The 18,381-nt window shown below is 50.4% G+C and overlaps 4 protein-coding genes across 4 annotated transcripts; 2 read left to right on the top strand and 2 right to left on the bottom strand.

Annotated features, from left to right (window-relative positions):
* The first annotated feature begins 1,675 nt into the window (after window positions 1–1,675).
* Window positions 1,676–5,652, top strand: STEHIDRAFT_117902 (uncharacterized protein). Its single transcript, XM_007299439.1, has 13 exons — window positions 1,676–2,176; window positions 2,230–2,277; window positions 2,344–2,534; window positions 2,788–3,110; window positions 3,267–4,286; window positions 4,373–4,449; window positions 4,526–4,642; window positions 4,706–4,788; window positions 4,846–4,927; window positions 4,982–5,115; window positions 5,199–5,236; window positions 5,306–5,455; window positions 5,531–5,652. Exons 1-5 carry the CDS (start codon window positions 1,710–1,712, stop codon window positions 3,531–3,533), a joined length of 1,296 nt encoding a protein of 431 aa, XP_007299501.1. The 5' UTR covers window positions 1,676–1,709; the 3' UTR covers window positions 3,534–4,286; window positions 4,373–4,449; window positions 4,526–4,642; window positions 4,706–4,788; window positions 4,846–4,927; window positions 4,982–5,115; window positions 5,199–5,236; window positions 5,306–5,455; window positions 5,531–5,652.
* Window positions 5,653–8,319: 2,667 nt separating this feature from the next.
* Window positions 8,320–9,958, bottom strand: STEHIDRAFT_144216 (uncharacterized protein; the record flags this gene model as incomplete). The annotated part of the gene is made up of 6 exons (XM_007299438.1): window positions 9,736–9,958; window positions 9,313–9,646; window positions 9,165–9,237; window positions 8,958–9,110; window positions 8,700–8,861; window positions 8,320–8,624 (listed from the first exon to the last, which is right to left on the bottom strand). Coding segments are annotated over exons 1-6 (1,215 nt in total), but the record flags the coding sequence as incomplete, so codon positions are not given.
* A 2,969-nt stretch (window positions 9,959–12,927) lies between these two features.
* STEHIDRAFT_107339 (uncharacterized protein) lies at window positions 12,928–16,154 on the top strand (the record flags this gene model as incomplete). Its single annotated transcript, XM_007299437.1, has 10 exons — window positions 12,928–13,146; window positions 13,247–13,871; window positions 13,924–14,126; window positions 14,186–14,317; window positions 14,356–14,489; window positions 14,516–14,806; window positions 14,829–15,165; window positions 15,234–15,374; window positions 15,427–15,563; window positions 15,617–16,154. The coding sequence occupies 10 exons, from the start codon at window positions 12,928–12,930 to the stop codon at window positions 16,152–16,154; spliced, it is 2,757 nt and encodes a 918-aa protein (XP_007299499.1).
* Window positions 16,155–16,523: 369 nt separating this feature from the next.
* STEHIDRAFT_48926 (uncharacterized protein) lies at window positions 16,524–16,823 on the bottom strand (the record flags this gene model as incomplete). The annotated part of the gene is made up of 1 exon (XM_007299238.1): window positions 16,524–16,823. A coding segment is annotated over one exon (300 nt), but the record flags the coding sequence as incomplete, so codon positions are not given.
* Between the last annotated feature and the right edge of the window lie 1,558 nt (window positions 16,824–18,381).

Genomic DNA, 18,381 nt, shown 5'->3' with positions numbered 1-18,381 from the left:
GTTGAGATCGAGGACATCATCAAACGAAAGAGGATATACTTCGGACTATGAGCGAAGAGTCCTGCAGCGATTAAATGTCAGTAATGGATGGATGTGTCTGTTTGTCCTGAGACCTTCCTCTACCAATATCGCGGAAGAGACTTGCGAGCAAGTACTGGCCCAATGGCCGCTTTCGGTCTCTACTTTGTCTTTCTTGTGAAGTCTATACTGGGAGATGGCGACTCATGAACGTTCCCAAAGCCATTTTCGAACAACGAACTTGAGCTCGCCATTCCGGGCTCCTATATTTAATTCTACATCTGGATTTAGAGGGTGTCTTTATCGCCGTCGCCTTCGACGACCAATACCCTTGACCGTGGTACATAGCACGAAGCCATATCGTCCCTCAAGCCTTTGTTCCCGAAACACTTGGTGAAAAGGCTAAAGCCCCCTTATAACGCTGATCGTCATTCCGCCTGCTTCGTAGATCAAGGTTCCTGGCAGGTTGATGCTGGAATATCATGAATTTCATTTATGAGGTATTTTCTTGCGCACGAAGATGGCGCATGGAATCGGAACTCCGACATCCACAAAATTTTGTCCGTGTTGACAACGCTGTCAATGGACAATATGGCTTCTAGTTTGGTGACCGCACCAGCAATATAAAGCAGCCTGTAAATCCACCACCGCACTGAAGTCCCGAATCCTATCTACTTACACAACCATCTACCGACCTTCCGACCTTCACAAGCCGTCGGAATGAAAATATCTAAAATTTATATCGTCGCTTTTATTTTCACGCTCGCAACTGTCTTCACGACTGTCTCCGCCAGCTCTGTCCCTGCTCTGGTCGGAACTATTGTTGAAGAGGTGGTGAGTATCATTTACCTCGTTTGAGATGCCTCGCATTGACTCACCGCCGGCTCTACGCGACCGTAGATCGAACGTGAGATTGAGTGTCCAAGAATGTTGTGCAAGAAGGGTACACCGGAGGCCTAATCATCAGGAGTGCGTCGTGATATAAATGTGGGCTCTGCACCCTAAGATCAGTTCTGATTGGGACTCATGGCATGGTTCCAAAAGGCGGGCCTATTTTTAGTCGACCAGGGGAGGGGATCTCAAGTAGAAATTAGATTTACAGACTGGGCGAGATATTAATTAGAGATGATATTATTGTTCGTTCGGAATCTAGTTCGTTCTCGACGAAAACTCGATGTGACGAGAGGATTTTACACTCTCCTCACAGCGGTACGAGTATCGAACGGTATGGCCTCAGGATTGCCTCAGGATCTGAGACGCTTGGAGTGTTATCCACAAGAGTACATAAGCTGGAAAAGCTGTGATACCGTCCCGGATAAATCTCTGAGTCCAGCGCGAACTTGAAGACAGGAAGTCGAGTCGTAAAAGTTGTAAGACTCTGACAACTGGTACTGAGCATTATTAACAGCAAGAGGTATGTTGTAATTATCTACTGTAGACGCCCACAAGAAGGCCGTAAATCAAACCAGCTGTGAAGGCCTTCAAGAAGCAAAGTTGGCCATGGTTGGCCAAGACTTGGCTAAGACCAGAAATTTAAAAAGAGATGCCTCTTCCCGGCGCTCCCGGGCCGCAAAGCTATTGGCTTCCGGTGCATTTCCAATTTGCCCTCTACCAAACACCTTTGACCAACGTTTACATCAAGTCTTGCTTGCAAAATAAACCGTCATTTAGAACTCCTATGCACATCTAATATGTTGCCTTCTCCGAATACTGCTTCCAAACGTCGCGACTCGAGAGCATTCCATGCCCAACATCCCACACGCTCCTTCGACCTTTCACTAGCCAACCTTCGCCGCCCCGCACGCATAACGAACCTAGGATTCTTCCTCCTCTCATCTACTCTCGCACTCTCGTTAACAATTCACATATTTCATTCATTCTTTCCGAATCATACGTACTGTCCACTCGAGCGCTTCGCCGAGCCGTGGTCGACCCTCCGGGAGAATGTCCCGAAAAGCATAGCAGCTACGTTACCGAGGTTGGGATATGAGCATGGGAGGTCGGGCGGGGGATTGAAGCATTTGGTCATGGTTCCGGGACATGGGATATGGGAGGGATCGAGGGAGGAAGACGTGTTGGATGAGAGGCGGTGGGTGCTGAAAGAGTATCAGCGCGGCAGGGGAAGGGTCGAGGTATTGGTGGAGCATATCAGGAAAGGGTGCGCAATTTGTAGTATATCTCGTATTTAAATCTTGAATAATCGGATGCCAGTGCTCATATAGCTCTCGATGACCCTGCGGCGTTACTCGTGTTCAGTGGGTGCGTCCGTACTATATATTTTGAGACTCTGATTTCTTACTTTGGTACTCCCGCATACTACTACAGTGGCCAGACATCGCCATTCAGCACAACATCCGAGGCCGAATCATACCATCGACTCGCACACGTTTCCGGACTGATCCCTTCGTCGTCGACGGACGAGAAGGCAGTCTTCACTCGCGCCACAACAGAACCGTTCGCGCTGGACTCATATCAGAACTTGTTATTCTCTATTGCAAGGTTCAAAGAGTATACAGGTGAGCATCTAAAATTTATACCTCGTTTCCCTCACGCGTTTCTTTCTATGTCTCCTGAGACGAGAGCGAGAGAGAGGGCTTCACTGAAGCTGTTCGCTGAGTGTGGCACCGTCGTGATACCGTGTCGCCACATCTATGTTCGCAGCGCTGCAGCCAATCATAGCCCGCCCTCGGCCCTCGGCCCTCCGTGCATCTTTCTCGACTTCATCCGCTCCAATACTTACATGTATACATTGCTTTTACGTCGCTGCAGGTTCCTATCCATCCAAAATCACCGTTGTAGGCTACGAGTTCAAACGCCGCCGTTTCGAACAACTCCACCGTGCCGCCCTCCGATATGCTTCTCCTCCCTCTTCAAACCCGCACCGACTACATCCGCCGTCGCCGCCACCGCAGCGAGGCCGTGTTAGCGTCGCGAAGGATGATGGTAGAAATGTGAATTTAATCGCGAATGACCGGGTGGACAAGGGCGATGGTGCGCGAGGTAATGGGATGACGGATGTGGAGTTCGAATATGTGGGCTTAGGACTGGGGCCTGGTAGGGAAGAGGAGGAGGTTGAGGCGAAAAAGGGTGAAGTAGGTCGCCTACTCTCCCACACCTGTCTTCCCATTTCTACCGCCCACTATCGAAACATCATACTAACAACCTACGTCTCGCCCTCGGCTCATCCCTCTGCACCTCCTTCTTCTCGCCCTCGTACCCTCCCGCGTTTTCCTCCCATGTCATCATAGCTGGCAAATTCCTTCCTACCCTACCTCTCCGATCCATACGGATGTCACCCCCCGCTATCTACCAAACGCCTCCAACGTAATCCATGGTCCCGAATCCACGCCTACCACCTCTCCGCCCCCGAACTGGCGGACCTGTTCGAGTGGTGTCCCACGCTCAGTGGTCACGATCCTGACGTCGTGATGGGCGATCTGGAGCAGAAGGGTGACGTGGAGGAGATGTGGAGGTATGAGGGGAAGGTTTTTGGTGGGAGGCTGCCTTGGGTGTAGGGCGTTGGATGTGGGATGTGGAGGGTAGGTCGTGAGTGACGGAAGCTGTGTGGCGTGGTTTGGTGGAGGTTAATTTATTCGGGTTTTTGGACGGACAGCTTCGATAGAATGCATCGTTTCCGTGTTTAGAGATTCATGCAGTTGGATGAGTTAGTGGACTCGCAGTTTTCGTCCTCGCCCTCGTGCGTTCCGTGATGTCTTGGAGCTGTCTTTACATCTACTGGTGCATTGAAAGAACCGTCAAGGCCCAGACTGTTTACAGAGAGTCTACAAAAAATGTCGCTACTACTATGGTTCAGGCCAGGAATAATTGGACATCACCTTCGCGCAAGGGTATAAACGATCGCAGGCTATGTACAATTCAGCCAGAGACGGTGGAAACGAAAGTGAAGTGTTCGTTTGCTCTGAGTACGGGGATTTTCTCTAACGAAACTCTGGTCAACGTGGTAGGTATCCTGTCAAGGTTCAATAATAATCTCCCATACACCACTTTCACCACGATCGCTCAACCTTTCTTCTTTGATGTCGATCTCCAAAGGATGCCCATAGTTGTCGTAGTAGAGCACAGGCCTCGAACTGAACGTCGATGAGAGAGTTCGGTGCTTTGTAGACTTGTCGAAGGGATCGGGTGAATGGAGATCAGCCATCGTAATCTCTTCGGGGTGGTCATCGGAATTGGGATATGATGACTGCGTGGCACGTATGTGTAGTAGGAAGCGGTTGAGCGTGAGCATGGCCATCGCCCAAACAAACCTGAACATACGAGGATATGAGTGAATACGATGACCGGAGTAGACGGGGACAGTGAGATTGAACGGCAGACGAGAAGTAATACTTACGCAGCAATAGTTGTGGATTGCGAAGGATCGCCGAACGCGGTGAAGGTGAAGTTGAGTAACTCGAGGAGGAACAGCATCTGTGCGAAGTCGTAAATATCATAGGTGAGTATATAGGACACATGTAGGATGGTGTGTAATATCGTCAAATCTCACCAGAAAGAACATTATGCCGTCTCGGTGCAGAGTGTGTGTGAGTGCGACATCTGTTGTGCGGGGTCTCGAGAGGGCACCGTAGATAGTCAAACACAGAATTATGATTCCGAAGGGAAGCTACACGTGTATCGTTGTCGGTGCGTTGCTAAGATAAGGAGGAACAAATTATTCGGTACGCACAGGGGCAGCCCAGACAGCTAACAGAACAGGGGATCCTTTTGTCGACGTACATTTCCCTAGCGATGCAGACCATTCACTTTTTGCTGGAAAATATGGTCTTATTAGTGAAAACTCCAAGGTACGGGAAAGAATTTTCTCACTGGTGGCGACGGTGACGATCACAAGGATAAGTTCTGTCAGTAGGGTGATCGCAAATGAAACGATGAGAGTGTTCATGATTTTCTGTGTAATGAGGTCAATCGACAAAGGCTCGCAGCAAAATTGGGATGTACTCGCTCGATGTCTATCCCAAAGTACGACAACTCGCAAAACAACGAGAAGGTGTCCCATTGCTGTGGAATACACCGCCAAAATGAATGTGATGCTCATGAGACCGTAGCATCTGCGTGTAAGATTTGAGGTCGTAGTCACTACAGAGGAAAGACGGATAGTCCGTACGCCTGTCATTCATTGTCAAGATCTAGTCATGAGACACGGATACTATGGTACATACGGAATTGGACGAGGCAGAACTTCCGGACGCATTTGATACTGGAAGAATGCGGCGAAAACACAGAACAAGTTCAGCACAACTTAAATAATGAGGCAGCTGAGGCGTACGGTATGCATCAACCAAAAGGCATACGATGGCCAGATACTTGTTGAGCAAGAAGCCGTTCCTACTGAACGAAGAAGGTGCTTTCCACACAAATGCAACTTCTGCGGGGAGCAGCAGGGCGTGATCGTAGAGCATGAGCACCAGGCCGACGACTGTTAAATAATATGGATGGTTAGTCAGATTGTAATGACGAGATGCAAGTAGGTGTTCCGTCTTTTGATACGTACTCTTTAGATAGCGCGCTACGATAGAAATCTGAAGTGGTCCATCCTGAAGACCCATCAGTTGAAAGAGATCAACTCAAATATAATATAAAATGAGGCAAAGTCCAGCAAGCCGACTGAAGAAGGGGAAAAGGTCCTGAGGAAAAGGTCCTGAGGAAAACGTTCGAGGGCGGGCTGTGCCCGAGACGCGTCGATGGCCATATATACTCATCGAAATGTTATTCATTGTTCCAAAAATGTGTTGCTAGAGGCTCGGATTGTGCGGATATGTAGACGCAATTTCTGACTGTGGTTCTTCTTATCAGATCTTCTATGCTAGAGTTTCCATGGCATCACCTCATTTTCAGTTCTCATCAACGGCATCCTGTTTTCATGTATATGCATCCTCCACGGGTGAGACGAGTCACGAAAGGCTTGATTTGATGAATCCTCGTTCTCGTCATGTCAATGAATTAGCCATACTAGGACCACACGAACGAGCACTATTTCGCGTTTCGCGATGGGGAACCTTCAAGCTTCAGAAAAATGATGATCATCTCCTGAAGTGCCTGAGAGTCAAGTACATCATACCTTGATCTGTTTGAAGAGTACTCCCGAGAGCGCCATGAGTGTTCCAAATTGAAGACGTAGACGCGTCGAAGGCGGGAGTACGTAGGAGTACGTCTCGTTCTGTGGAGGTCCGAAAAAATAGAAGCGCTGACCGTGTAAGAAATGATGGCCTCACGGAGAAGGAGCAAGGGCGCGTGTCTGAAAAAAGACGAGCCAGAGTCTGATATGGCTTGGCTGGAAGAGCAATGTCCGAAATGGCCGAGATACCTCCAGAAAAATTGCTCCAATCATCGCATGTCTATGAGTCGTTGCCTGCGTGGGACCATACGTGCATGCGTGTCTCTTCAATGATAGACGTTCTGGTCGAAATATGTATATGTCACGAAGGTAAGACCTGGAGATGCAGTCTACGAGGAGGTAAACATTGCAGAAGCTCGTAGCATAGCAGGCTGATAAATTCATATACCCTCCGGATTCAGAAAGTGGTGGGTAGCCGACTAGAAATGACTGTAGGTCTCTACACGTATGATGCAGTGGGTTCGGAAGGGCTAAATGAGATGCTGGGATATAAAGGGTACTTTCCCAGCCTGGTGGAATAACGGGATTGTATCACGACATAAGGCCCCCGAGGAAGATGTATCAGTGCGATATTTGACGAGAGATCAAAGCAATAGATACACCCGCTGCCACGTACCACTAGGGAATCGTACGCATCCGTCTTACCGCTTTTTGATTGAGAACCTATGGAGCAAACGTATGTTAGGTGTGCGATAACTATTCTGTTTATAAGACAAGACCAGAATGACCTACGCACGCATTGGACCTCCATTTATCCTTGCCCTTGCTCGACTCATATCCATAACGTTGAAATGGACCCTCCACAAGTTCTCGGATCCTATGCACCCATCCACCATCCCAATTCGCCCATTTCATCTCCGTATCATCCTCTCTCAGTACCACTCGTACTTTCTTCCTCTTCTCCGCGTGTCGTTTACCGTCGCCTGCCCCAATTTCATCGTCACTGCCGCTCGAACGATCCGATGCTGTGATACTCCGACTCGCCGATGACCTCTCGTCCGCTTGGTCGTTGTCTGTCTCGTGATCCTTGCGCAAAGCCTCAGCAGATGTCGAGTCGAGTACCCTACAAAACAGCCTCGTCATACTATCACATACGGCTTCTTCTAAGACCTTCTTCATCTTCCGCTTGACGATCGCTACAGCAATGAACTTGAACGTTCTTCTAAGAACGCTCTTCCCTCTTGCACGAATGAATGAGGTATGGGGATGTGGTTTGTTTGTGTTCGTTAGGTTAGCTTCAAGGAGGATCGGTCCGGGCGGGGGGAGATCTCGCAATGCAAGCTTCACGTCAGGGATTGAGACATGTACGTCCTTGACGGAGAACTTCGTTCGCGAATCGGTGGCTCTGCGGTTGAAAACAACGTGGGCCATGATCTGTCATGAAGCAGCGATAGAAATCGCGCTGAGTCTTCGCTACGAGAATCTGATGAAAAGGGAGATGGATCGAAACTCACCGTGATTCCTTCATCATCAACCGCCAGATCCACTAAGCTTTCCTCAATGACTCTGTTTCTGACTTCCTTCGGAATGGGCAGTGTAATGACTTTCTCCTTCCGCTTCTTCCGCATGAACACTCCGACATTCTTGACATCAATATTGATCCCTTCTAATGTAACCTTGAACTCATGCTTGCGTTCGTCGTAGTGAGTATATCGGTGTGTCGGCTGTGAGGACGTCGAGGAGTGCTCCGGCGCTGTAGACCAGGGTGACAAGGAGAGAGAGTTGTGAGCTTCGATGGCGACGGAGCGAGGAAGGAGTGCGTCTGTTTTGAGTAGTATGTTCTCCAGTACGAGGTCGAAAGTCTGCGTCGAAAGCTCTACTCGTGGAATTAGAACTGCATCTACCTGTACCAGCAATAGATTCATGAGTATTAGGGTTCGACCGCGCCAATGCATGGGACGAAACGCACCTGTGCAACGAGAATCGGAACGATTGCCTTAACCACTCCCGCCCACATCTGCCTCTTGAACGTCAACTCCGCGCCCTGCCCAGTTTCCTCATCGCCACCCGAATAGAATATATCCTTCCATATCGTCCTCCAAGCCTCCCAAAGCCTATCATTCACCTCATCCTCTATAAATCCCGCTATCCAATCCACTACCCCCTTCCTGAGTGCTGAAAACTGCTGGAAATACCGATCGCCGTAAAACTTGAACCCGACCTCCCGTACACGGTGTCCATCTTCTTTTGCTTCGGTACTCATGGCCGCGCCACTAGACTTTGCGCTTGGTACTCCGGGGGACAGAGAATTTGTATCGTCTGAGGGTCGAAGGAGGTAACCCGGTTGAAGTAAGAGTTTGCGTATGTAGGGGAATAGATCTTGCGAGAACCACGTCCAGAAGTCGTTATCACCGTGCGCTTCGATAAAAAGGGTGTCAATGGCAATGAAGATAGGACCGATGCGTTTGCCGGAAGCAATACGTTCGCAGAAGGTAGTTAAATTCAAGAGGACTTCTTGGAGAGCTGGGTCCTGCCAATGTGCATGCCACCGCCACACAGGTGAGTTTGCCGCTTAGATTTGACAAATATATGTGAAAGAGCGTACCGAAGTCAGATTGTGCTCCCCAAAGCCTGTTTCTAAGGCATCTGCATTTACCTCAGCGGACCCTGGAGCTCGTAGGCCGTTTCGTGCGTAATCGTCGATGCGATCGAGGCAGTACCCCATGCTTTCCTGATATTCCTTGATATTCTGGCATTCTGCGAGCACCTGGCAGGGCCGAAGTGGTTAAAGAAACAGTTGGCCCACGAGTCAGTTGATAGATATAAAAGAAGAGTATAGATTGATACATAAGATGACATTGACCTTCTTCACCCGATGAGTGAGCTCCTCTCCGCGTGCTTCGGGGACCTTATCCGTTCGTGGCTTCGCCGTACCCGACCTAGAGTGAGCGGAGGTACGATAATGTTTTCTACTGTCGTCGTTAGTGTGCCTTGGAACGCGTTCGTGCATCTCGTGCTGAGCCAAGCGTATCAGAAGAGGAACGTAAGATATGAGAAAGTTTGGACTGACTTGCATCGTCTTGAGGCCCTCATCGACTTTCCTACGCTTCTCAGCGAAATCGATATCTTTTCGTGCGAGCTCTCTGGAATCATCGAGTGTATGTGCATATAGTCATCAGCGAAGATTACGAGAAAATAGGCGTGAGCTAGGAATTTACCGCTTGATGTCCACACCCCTTGCCTTCTTTTTCGCCCCACCCACTCCGAGTACATCCGCACTAGTGATTCTTCTCTCCATCAAGATCCTTCTCCTCCCTTCGTTCTCCCTCATGCGCTGGGCTGCATCTCCGTTGCCTCGTCCTTGAGTATCCCAGCCCGCGCCATGCTCATCGATAACAGCCATCTCGTATGGCTTGGGACGAATTGCATCAGCTTCGTGCTGGATGACGTTGGCAAGCATCTCGCGGGCGAGGTACCGAATGTCGAGGAGGAGCTTACGAGCTTCTGCGTTCGTGGTGAGGATGTTGAGAACAGTTCGGGCATGGGCCATGGCTGTGTATTGAGAACCGAACACCACGCGACCATCAGCACTCTTGTTTCGAAAGCGAAGGAAGGAGTATACACCAAGGTCAGCAACGTACTTTCTTTGCTCCTGTTCTCCCCCGCACCCGCACTTTCGCCACCCTTCTTCGGTAGGTTGAGAGATGAAAACTGGGAGAGGAGATCTTGGATGAGATCATCATGATTCTTGTCAGTGAGCCATGCTTTCTGCGATGCAAGGAGTTCGTGTATGGAAGAAACGAGGCGGGCGAGGTCCTTCTCGCCTGACATAGGTGTACTATTCGAAGACGAAGCGCCTGACGTGATCGGAAGGAGGTATGCAAGACGGTCGATGATAGCAATAATTTGGTCGTTTGAGGGGTATTTCCCGGAGAAGACGGATTCAAGTGCTGCAAAAAGGTGCAGCTGTCAAGAAAGAAAAGATATCAGTACGTGCCGACAGCTAACATCAAGAGAATAGACGGAACGGTCACAACCGTAAGCGCTATACTATACGGCAACTCCTACGCCTTCTCCATCGTAGATTCCGCCACAAATGCGTCCACCCCCAAACTCGACTCATCCAAACCGACTGTCAGCGTTAGCGGTGGCCCAAATCCCACGGCAGTGTTCGCGACGACGTTCCCGGCCAGTGCGAGTAGTGCGCTGGGTACTTACGTGATAGGGACGGGCGTGGTGGGGATGGCGGGCTTGGCGGTGGTGAGCATGATGGGCGGAGATTGGGCGATGTTGTGAGGAGACATCTGAGATGCATAGCGCTGGATAGATGGACGGGTAGACGTCGGTGTATCAGACAAATGGGTACGAGAGGTGAGCGGACGGCTCTTTTGTGGTTATGGGACACTGGAGACGACACGATAAGGCCTTGCATATGTTCACGAGATCCTTGTTATACGTTCGTTTGGCCATTGTCACCTCCCTCGTTTACACATTAATATCTCCTTTCGCTGGGATTCTCGTTCGTGCATCGTTGTCACTGGCCGTGTTGTTATGGGCTGTACCATCCTTCCGAGTCCTTTTTGTCCCTTTCTATCTCTCCACATAAGCCTCTTTCAGAGTTGGGGTCGAAACAGTGTTGAAACACTCTTTCGACGGTCGTTGAACGTATCCGAGTCTTGGCGGTCGAAACACTCCTTTGTGAGCCAATCAGGAGAGATGCCGAATGAATACTCTCTCTCGGCCATCAGAGTTTTCGACGCCAAGAGTCGAGAACCCGCTCAACGACTGTTGAAAGAGTGTTTAAACACTCTTTGCTCATGTCTCGAAATCGAACTCTGAACGAGGCTATAGTTTACATACCTCAGCATAACAATTTGCATGGACTATTTCCTCGTCGTCAGCTCTGTCTCGTGCCAGTCCTCTCGAAGTGCGCAAATGTGGCTGTACTGTTCCACCCCTCGATGACATCGATAGTCAATTATTGATGGTTGATACGGCGAGGGGAAACATAATAAACCTCCGACAGCATATGCGAATTCAATGAGCACCGGCACCAGGGTTGGGACTCGTAGCTCCTATAGTACTATTGGGCGCCACAGTTTTTGCCATACGCCACTCTCGGATCTCGCCGAGAGTTTCCGGGTTTCTGCGATTGCGGTCGAGGATTTTTCCCCAACATTGCCTCCAACCTCGACCGCGAACTGCCCTCCAACAACTATGACTAGTACTGCCCTCCTTCGTCCAACAGCCTGGTGTTCTCTCTTTTCAGCCATCTCAATTTCACAGTGCGATAACCCCAATCTGCACATACGGACCTACCAAGTCTCTCGACTGAGCCGCTATGACGGCGTTCCCTCCTGCGATTGTCCAGTGATCCTCTCGTCCTTCTCTGATCTTGTTCTGCCCGCTCGAATGATGTTGTCTCTGCATACTCAGATGGCGTGCTCGCCATCGCAGTCGACATGAGACAAGGAGAACTCAATGGGGATGTGTCCTGCATGTCTCCTGCATGCCGAATCCCCATCACGGGAGTACCATTCATGGGCAGAGGCGTCTCTACTCGATTCAGAGTTGAATGTGGAGCCCCTGCTAGTGGACGCGTTTTCTGTTTTTGTGATACGTGCATTTCTTGCATTTCTTATAGTCGCAAAACTCGCGTTCGAGAAGTGGGGGACATTGCTGGACAAGTGCGTGTTATCCGGGTTACATGTGATCTCTTCGGTGTTTGGACGGTGTACTTCCAGTGGACTTTGACCAGACGAACACGCTCAAATGTCTATATACGCCAATGTGTTCCATCGCTGGGGGACACCGTAGCGTCCTACAATGATTTTGTCGCGCAATGAAATGACACCGTCGGCTTCGTCATAACCGCGGGTTTCCCCCCTAATATACGCGCATATAATCTCTCAGCGACATTTGGGTCATCCTTATCGTTCACAGGTAATCTACCGTTCTTTGGAACTCGAAGAACAACAACACAGTAGACTAGCGCCTTCGTCTGACGTGTACTGCTCCCCTGCTGTACTGTGATAAGCCTCTTCGAAGGCCAGCGTGGCGTTGAGCTCCGATGGTACAAAGTATGGTGAGGCCTCCTTCATGAACTTTGAATGTTGATAGGAAAGGTTGCGTCGAATGAAGCATCCCATGATACTAAGCTAAATGGATCCGTAGGAGCGCAGTGCATCTCCACGAAAAACGTTGACCGATTCTTTGAGGACCTCATTATTGGTCAGTTGTGCCTCGAAGAGACGATAGCGAAGATTTATATGGCGGAACGAGGGTTTCGGGAGAGGCTTTGACCTCCCTTATTGTAATCACTAACCGCAGGGATAGATATCCCTGTCAGCCTCTGGTCGTACACTACCATAGACAGTTCGCCGTTGTATTCTTCCGACACCGATTGTGACCCGTCATTTGGTATGCAGGCCAGTACTATTTGACTTTACGATATACAAGTGACTGACGAAAGTCTTGAATTAGGTGCTTTGCCTAAGCCCCACGTTTTCGTCAAACGAGGAGGAAGGGGCGGCGGGAGAGGATGCCGTCTCTTTCTCACCAAATCGCCTAATCCAGTATAGTCGTTGTCGCAGGGCAGCGGTCCCGATCGCGAAAGTGATCGGTCAGCAACGGAATGGGGTGCAGCGTTGAACACCACTCCAGTTTATACCCGCACCCCTAATGTGACACCCGCCGCGGATGTTCCACTTTCGATGATAGTATATATTCATCATCATGTCCTCGTCCCAGCACAACTTGATCCTCATCATCTTGTTTTTTGTTCTGCAACCTCAGCTCTTTTAGCTAGACATCTCACCTTCTTTGCTTCAATCATGGCCGACTCACTGCGGGCCCCCGAGCCCTCGTATTTCATGTCGCCCATGTGGAAGAGTCAAACGCGTCTCGATTCGCCAAACAACTCCGTCCCGGGCACTCCTATCACCCTTAGTACGCCTGGAACACCGAACGAAGGCAGCTCGCTCCAACGAGAGAAGACATTCGAGCCGCGCGATCTCAAACGCTCGTTATTCAAGTTAAACAAACCGCCCCAAGTATGTTGTCGTTGCTCATGTATTGCCCATATTATATTCATTTTTGAGGTAGCGAAACCCACGATCGTCTTCATGATCACACAACGGTCTCGATCATCAGTCTACGCCGTCTGCAGAATACCAGCATTCTAGGGAAACGTCTGGATCCTTCTACCTAACCACTCGGGGGTGGGATAGCCACTCGACGGCGGACAGTGATATTGCTCCCACTTTGGTTCGAACCGAGCTCGAGCCAATCGAGGAGCCTTACGACTGGGGCCCTTCTACTGAGGATAAGATTCGCGGCGACACCGTCTCTGGCACATCTTCTTACCCATCCGGCAGCAGCTCGAATTTCAGTGCTGCCGCGCATCCCCAAAATCGTACTTCTGACTCCTTCTATTCATTCGATGAGGCTGTCGTCTTTGACGAGGACGGTGACGAGGTACCACAAGTGCCAGCACTCTGGGACAAAGTCGACCCGCAGATCCCCACCGGTATCTCGAATCCGTCGATGGTCACACTCCCGAGAGGTACCGGTCCTACTACGCATCCGTGGGTCGACGCACCTCCGTTCAATGTCATAGACCGCCCGACTCCCGTGGATCACAAATTCCGAGCGACCTTCAAGATCACAGTATCCTTGGCGGTCGTCATATCTTTGGTCATCGGATACGCAGTCAAGTTGAAGATCGTCACGATTGGTTTTTGGTCTTTCGGGATGTACGGCGTTCTTCTTTGCATTGGTGAATATTTCATTCGTCTGATTTTAGATTACCTAATTGACGCTCTATTTAGATTTCGCCGTTCAGGCAACGGTGGCTTCCGTCAATCGTGCTCGGGTGAACAAAATCTCGAAGACTTCCGATGTCGTTGCAGAAGTCGAAAGGCCCAAGGCGCTCAAAGCTCCCGGTGCGGATATCACAGAGCAGGTGGCCAGAATGCGACAGGTCTTCATAGCTGTGGTTGGGTACAGAGAGGACGAGGAGGCTTGGATCAAGGTCAGTTTCCACGTCGATCCTGTTATGCTCGCCGCATATGCTAATTGGTCATCGCGCAGTGTCTGCAAAGTCTTCAAGCTCAGGATTATCCCATCAAACACATCATCGGTGTCGTGGACGAAAACGACGGTCCCGACTTGGACATGGCGACTGCATTCGGCAAAGCCTTCCCCGAGGACGAATGCCTCATTGTTCATCTTCCCGCCCTCTTTCCGTCATGTACACGGAGACGTATTGGGAGACGATCAAGGAGATGGGCTGTCGTACGCCCACACGCTGGGAGTTCCTCAAGATGTGGTTCACCCAGGCGCCGCGCGAGGGACAGGAGGAGGCTCATGTCGTCGCTTGGAACCACATCCTCGCGTACGTTCACGAGGCCGCTACTGCAGGGGGATGGGCCAACTAGAATGGAATCTGCTTTTCGCAGCCGCACGGACACAAGCGCCACGCCACGCCATGTTCACCTCATTCGTCGTCGGCACCTATGCACTCGGTACTAGGGATGCGATGCTTACTACGGACAGCGACACATACGTCCATCCTGATGCGGTCACCCATCTTCTCGCCCTTCTCATGAGCGATGTAAGGATGGCTGGTGTTACCGGAGATGTCCGTATTTGGAACAAAGACGACTCCTTCCTGGCCCTTATGTCGTCACTGCGGTACTGGTTCGCGTTCAAGTAAGTGTTTGCTTTTTACTAGGCCGTTTCGGGGTGTTCTGAACGCTTCTTTCTCAGCGTCGAGAGAGCTGTTTCCATTGCGTCGGATTTTGTCTGGTCCCCTTGGCCTCTACAAGACTAGCGACCTCATGAGCGTCTTGGGCCCATGGATCTTACAATCATTCCTCGGCAAGGAGACTACCTTCGGCGACGATCGCCATCTCACCAACCGCATCCTATCTCTCGGTCATTGGACCGGCTATTTGCATCTCGCCAAGTGCGAGAGCGATACGCCCGCTGGTTTTGTACGCTGGGTCAAACAACAGACACGCTGGTCCAAGAGCTTCTTCCGTGAGGCGTTGGTTCCCGAAGAGTTTTGCGTATGCCCAGTTCTGGCTCATCGTCGAGACGACCAAACAGTTCATGTATCCCGTCTACCGTCTTGAAGCTGGTTTACCTCCCGAGGGACTGGATCTACCCCCTTCTCTGGTTGGGGACCATGTTTGGCGTCGCCCTCATCAAGAGCACTTACGGCGTCATTTGTATGCGCGATCCGACGTACTTCTTGTTCAGTATATATGGGTTCATGGTAAGCTCGTTCGTACCCTCTATCATTTTCCACGCTCACCACCCGGTTCCAGTACTTCTTTGGTCTTTTGCCGTCGAAAATATTCGCGGGCTTGACCGTGGGAATCACGACATGGGGCACATCCGCACGATCAAAAACCGAGTTCCAGCGTCCTGAGAGCCTCTATTCACGCACAACGCACATAGGACAGTGAGTATGCCCCGCCAGCCATACACCCCCACGCCCTGACTTTCGCATCGCAGTTTGGTCCTTTGGTATAGTTCCCTGGCCGTTGGCCTCGCATACTTCCTTTCGTCGATCTTCCAGATCCGCGCAATCTGGTGCTTATCGTTGCTCTGTTTCCCTCCCATCGTGCATCTCTACCAGGACGTGATCATCGGCGAAACTCGCTATGCCTTCTACCTGCTGAAGAAGTGGTACAAGAAACGCTCAGCTCATCGTACGACGGCCCCCACCACCGACCTCGAAAAATCACAACTTCCAGGGAAATTTCGTGCAGGAAACCGTGTCCGTTTCCGAATGCCGACTTTCAGACGGACAGCGCCTGCGCCAGCTGCCTCCTCGACCTCTGCGCCATCATTGGAGTCGTCCTCTTCGCAACAATTAACGTCGCGGTCGGCGTCTACCTCGTCTATGTCCCATTCGTCGTTGTCGGCGCATGTCGACATTCCAACTACGATCATCGACGGTCTGGAGGTCCCTTCAGCCTCGGGACGTAGACGCTCTATCGCCGTGTGCACTGGTATAGATGAACATCATTCCATCGCTCCGCGGACGTGATCGCGTGGAACGACGCCTCGGGGATAACTGGCAAGAATGTTTCGAATAGCGCCAGATCAGCTGCGTCCCCTGTCAACTCTCTCAACCCACGCCGATCATCGATCTTCTCCAGGCGGGAACGATTCATCTAGAGAGAGCGGTATATCTGTGCATGGGTTCGAGGCAATAGTAACGAAGCTTTTTTTAGTTCTCAGGACATTATTATCGATCATGGAGTACGTCATGTATGACTCCTTCCTTGACCGCTATCATCACTGCAATGTATGTACATCTCTCATATGCAATGAAGAAAGATGAAGAAAGATAGGCTACCGCCAGAATGACAGAGTAACATACAGTATAGAGAAAGTTTTGTGGACCGCAAATATGTTATCTGACGATCTCCGCATACAAATTATCATCGATGACCTTCCCCTCCTCAAAGTGTTCTGCAAGCCGCGCAGATGCAAGCATATGGGCGATATACTCTCGAGCATCCGAGCATCCGACGTCCCAAGACCACATGGTACAATGCGTCACAAACAATCGCGGCCAAATCTCTCTCCACGTCGGTGCATCAAGGTCGAGCACATTCGAGGGTTGGCTATTCAGGATTTTCTGCATCTTTTCATTTTCGCCGTAAGCGAAAACATTAACCATTGTGCGGGCAGGATGACCAAGATCTTGGAAATCGAGGAGGTGCAGAATCCTACGGATCGCCTTGAGACATTCCTGGCGTGTAGCTTGACAGTCGGGAGAGATGAAGGACTATGAAACCCCGGAACGGTATCGCACAGATAAGCATCAAGGAATGCGATGCATAGATAATATCGTATACTCACTTCGACTGTCTGTGCCCGGGAAACGCAAGACTTCAATATTGCTACCTCTTCGGCAATGGAATCATATCGGTCCCTAGCTTCTGGGAGCGTTTGAAGACCCTCTTTCCTCAAATGCTCAACATCTTTGCGATCGCCGTAAACGGTACGGGCAGAGAGAAGGGCCTCAACACGGACGTGACCCCACATCCATGATCCCATGGCTGGTGCACGCCAGATGGGAAGGTAGGATACGTCGCGTCCGCAAGCATCTTTCAAATCTGAGGAAAGCAAGATGTCAGTTGAATGTAAGACTGAGACGGAATACGGTGAATTTGTGCTGACCTTGCTCAAGCTCGATTGGCTCGCCTTTGAACCCCTCCGTCATCACCATAACGATATCGACATCGGAGTCCTTGTGGGCACGCCCTCGTCCAACAGAACCGAAAATTCCGGCCCAGACGATCTTACTTCGGTTTTCTTCCTTCTCCCAGACGGGCTGGAGGCGGACGCGCATTTCTTCAAACGTTGGAATCGACATTGCGGGTAGGTGAGAAGTGCTGTATCGCAAAGATGGTTGAATGCGCGATAAAGCAGAGGATAGAACGATAAGCGATTTGGACGACGCAGGCATCATGAGAGAAGAGAATTGCCGCTCGTGTGCGAAACAAATCCCGGATTCTGTTTAAATACCGGCTATGTCCGGTCGTCCTCGCACACAATAATCCCGGGCCTTGGCCAGTCAGGCGGTAAGGCCGCACGTTAGTATGCGGCAAATTTCCCGCTACCTCGGCGATGAGGGAGCGACCTTATGTATATATACTGATGCATTCGGAGAACGTTGCGGCACACTAGTAATAGCCAGTACAGGTAACATGTACAAGTCACGGCGGTGCTCAGGATATCATACTGATAAAAGTCAAGAAAGGGCAACTTGCTAACACTAGCAATGTTGCACAGTAACTGACAGTTATCTTGTGGTTATTTTCCTGCTTACCCTAGGGTCGTACTCGGTGAGCCCAATATTCAACACGCCCCGTGCTAGTTTACGCGGCCGAAGAGATCCCCTCGCTGTGCTTCTGTGTGAATCAGCCAATAACACGACAGGCCCAAAGTTGAAAGGACCGGTAGACACCGAAAAGCGAGAATGCCGAAAAATCAGAAGAGTTGTCGTCCTCACATAAATGCTAGTGATTTGACCTTTCGATGGTGTAGAAGTATAAAATTAATTTTATTTGTTTATCCTCCTCGCATTTGGAGAGAGAGGTTGCCAACGATCGTGGCCAAAAGACTGGGAGAGCACTGTAGTAAGGCTTATACTGTGCCTCCTAGCGCCACACTCTTCTCTTTTGTGTGCCCGAATTTTACACTTCGAGGCTCGGTTCCGCTCGGTAGTTCTTCTGTTTCAGTAATCAAACCGATGCTCTCAA

This window comes from Stereum hirsutum (assembly GCF_000264905.1).
Source record: "Stereum hirsutum FP-91666 SS1 unplaced genomic scaffold STEHIscaffold_2, whole genome shotgun sequence".
Lineage (NCBI taxonomy): Eukaryota > Fungi > Basidiomycota > Agaricomycetes > Russulales > Stereaceae > Stereum > Stereum hirsutum.
The sequence above is the reverse complement of the archived record's forward strand: the minus strand, read 5'-3'. Positions and strand labels throughout refer to the sequence as shown.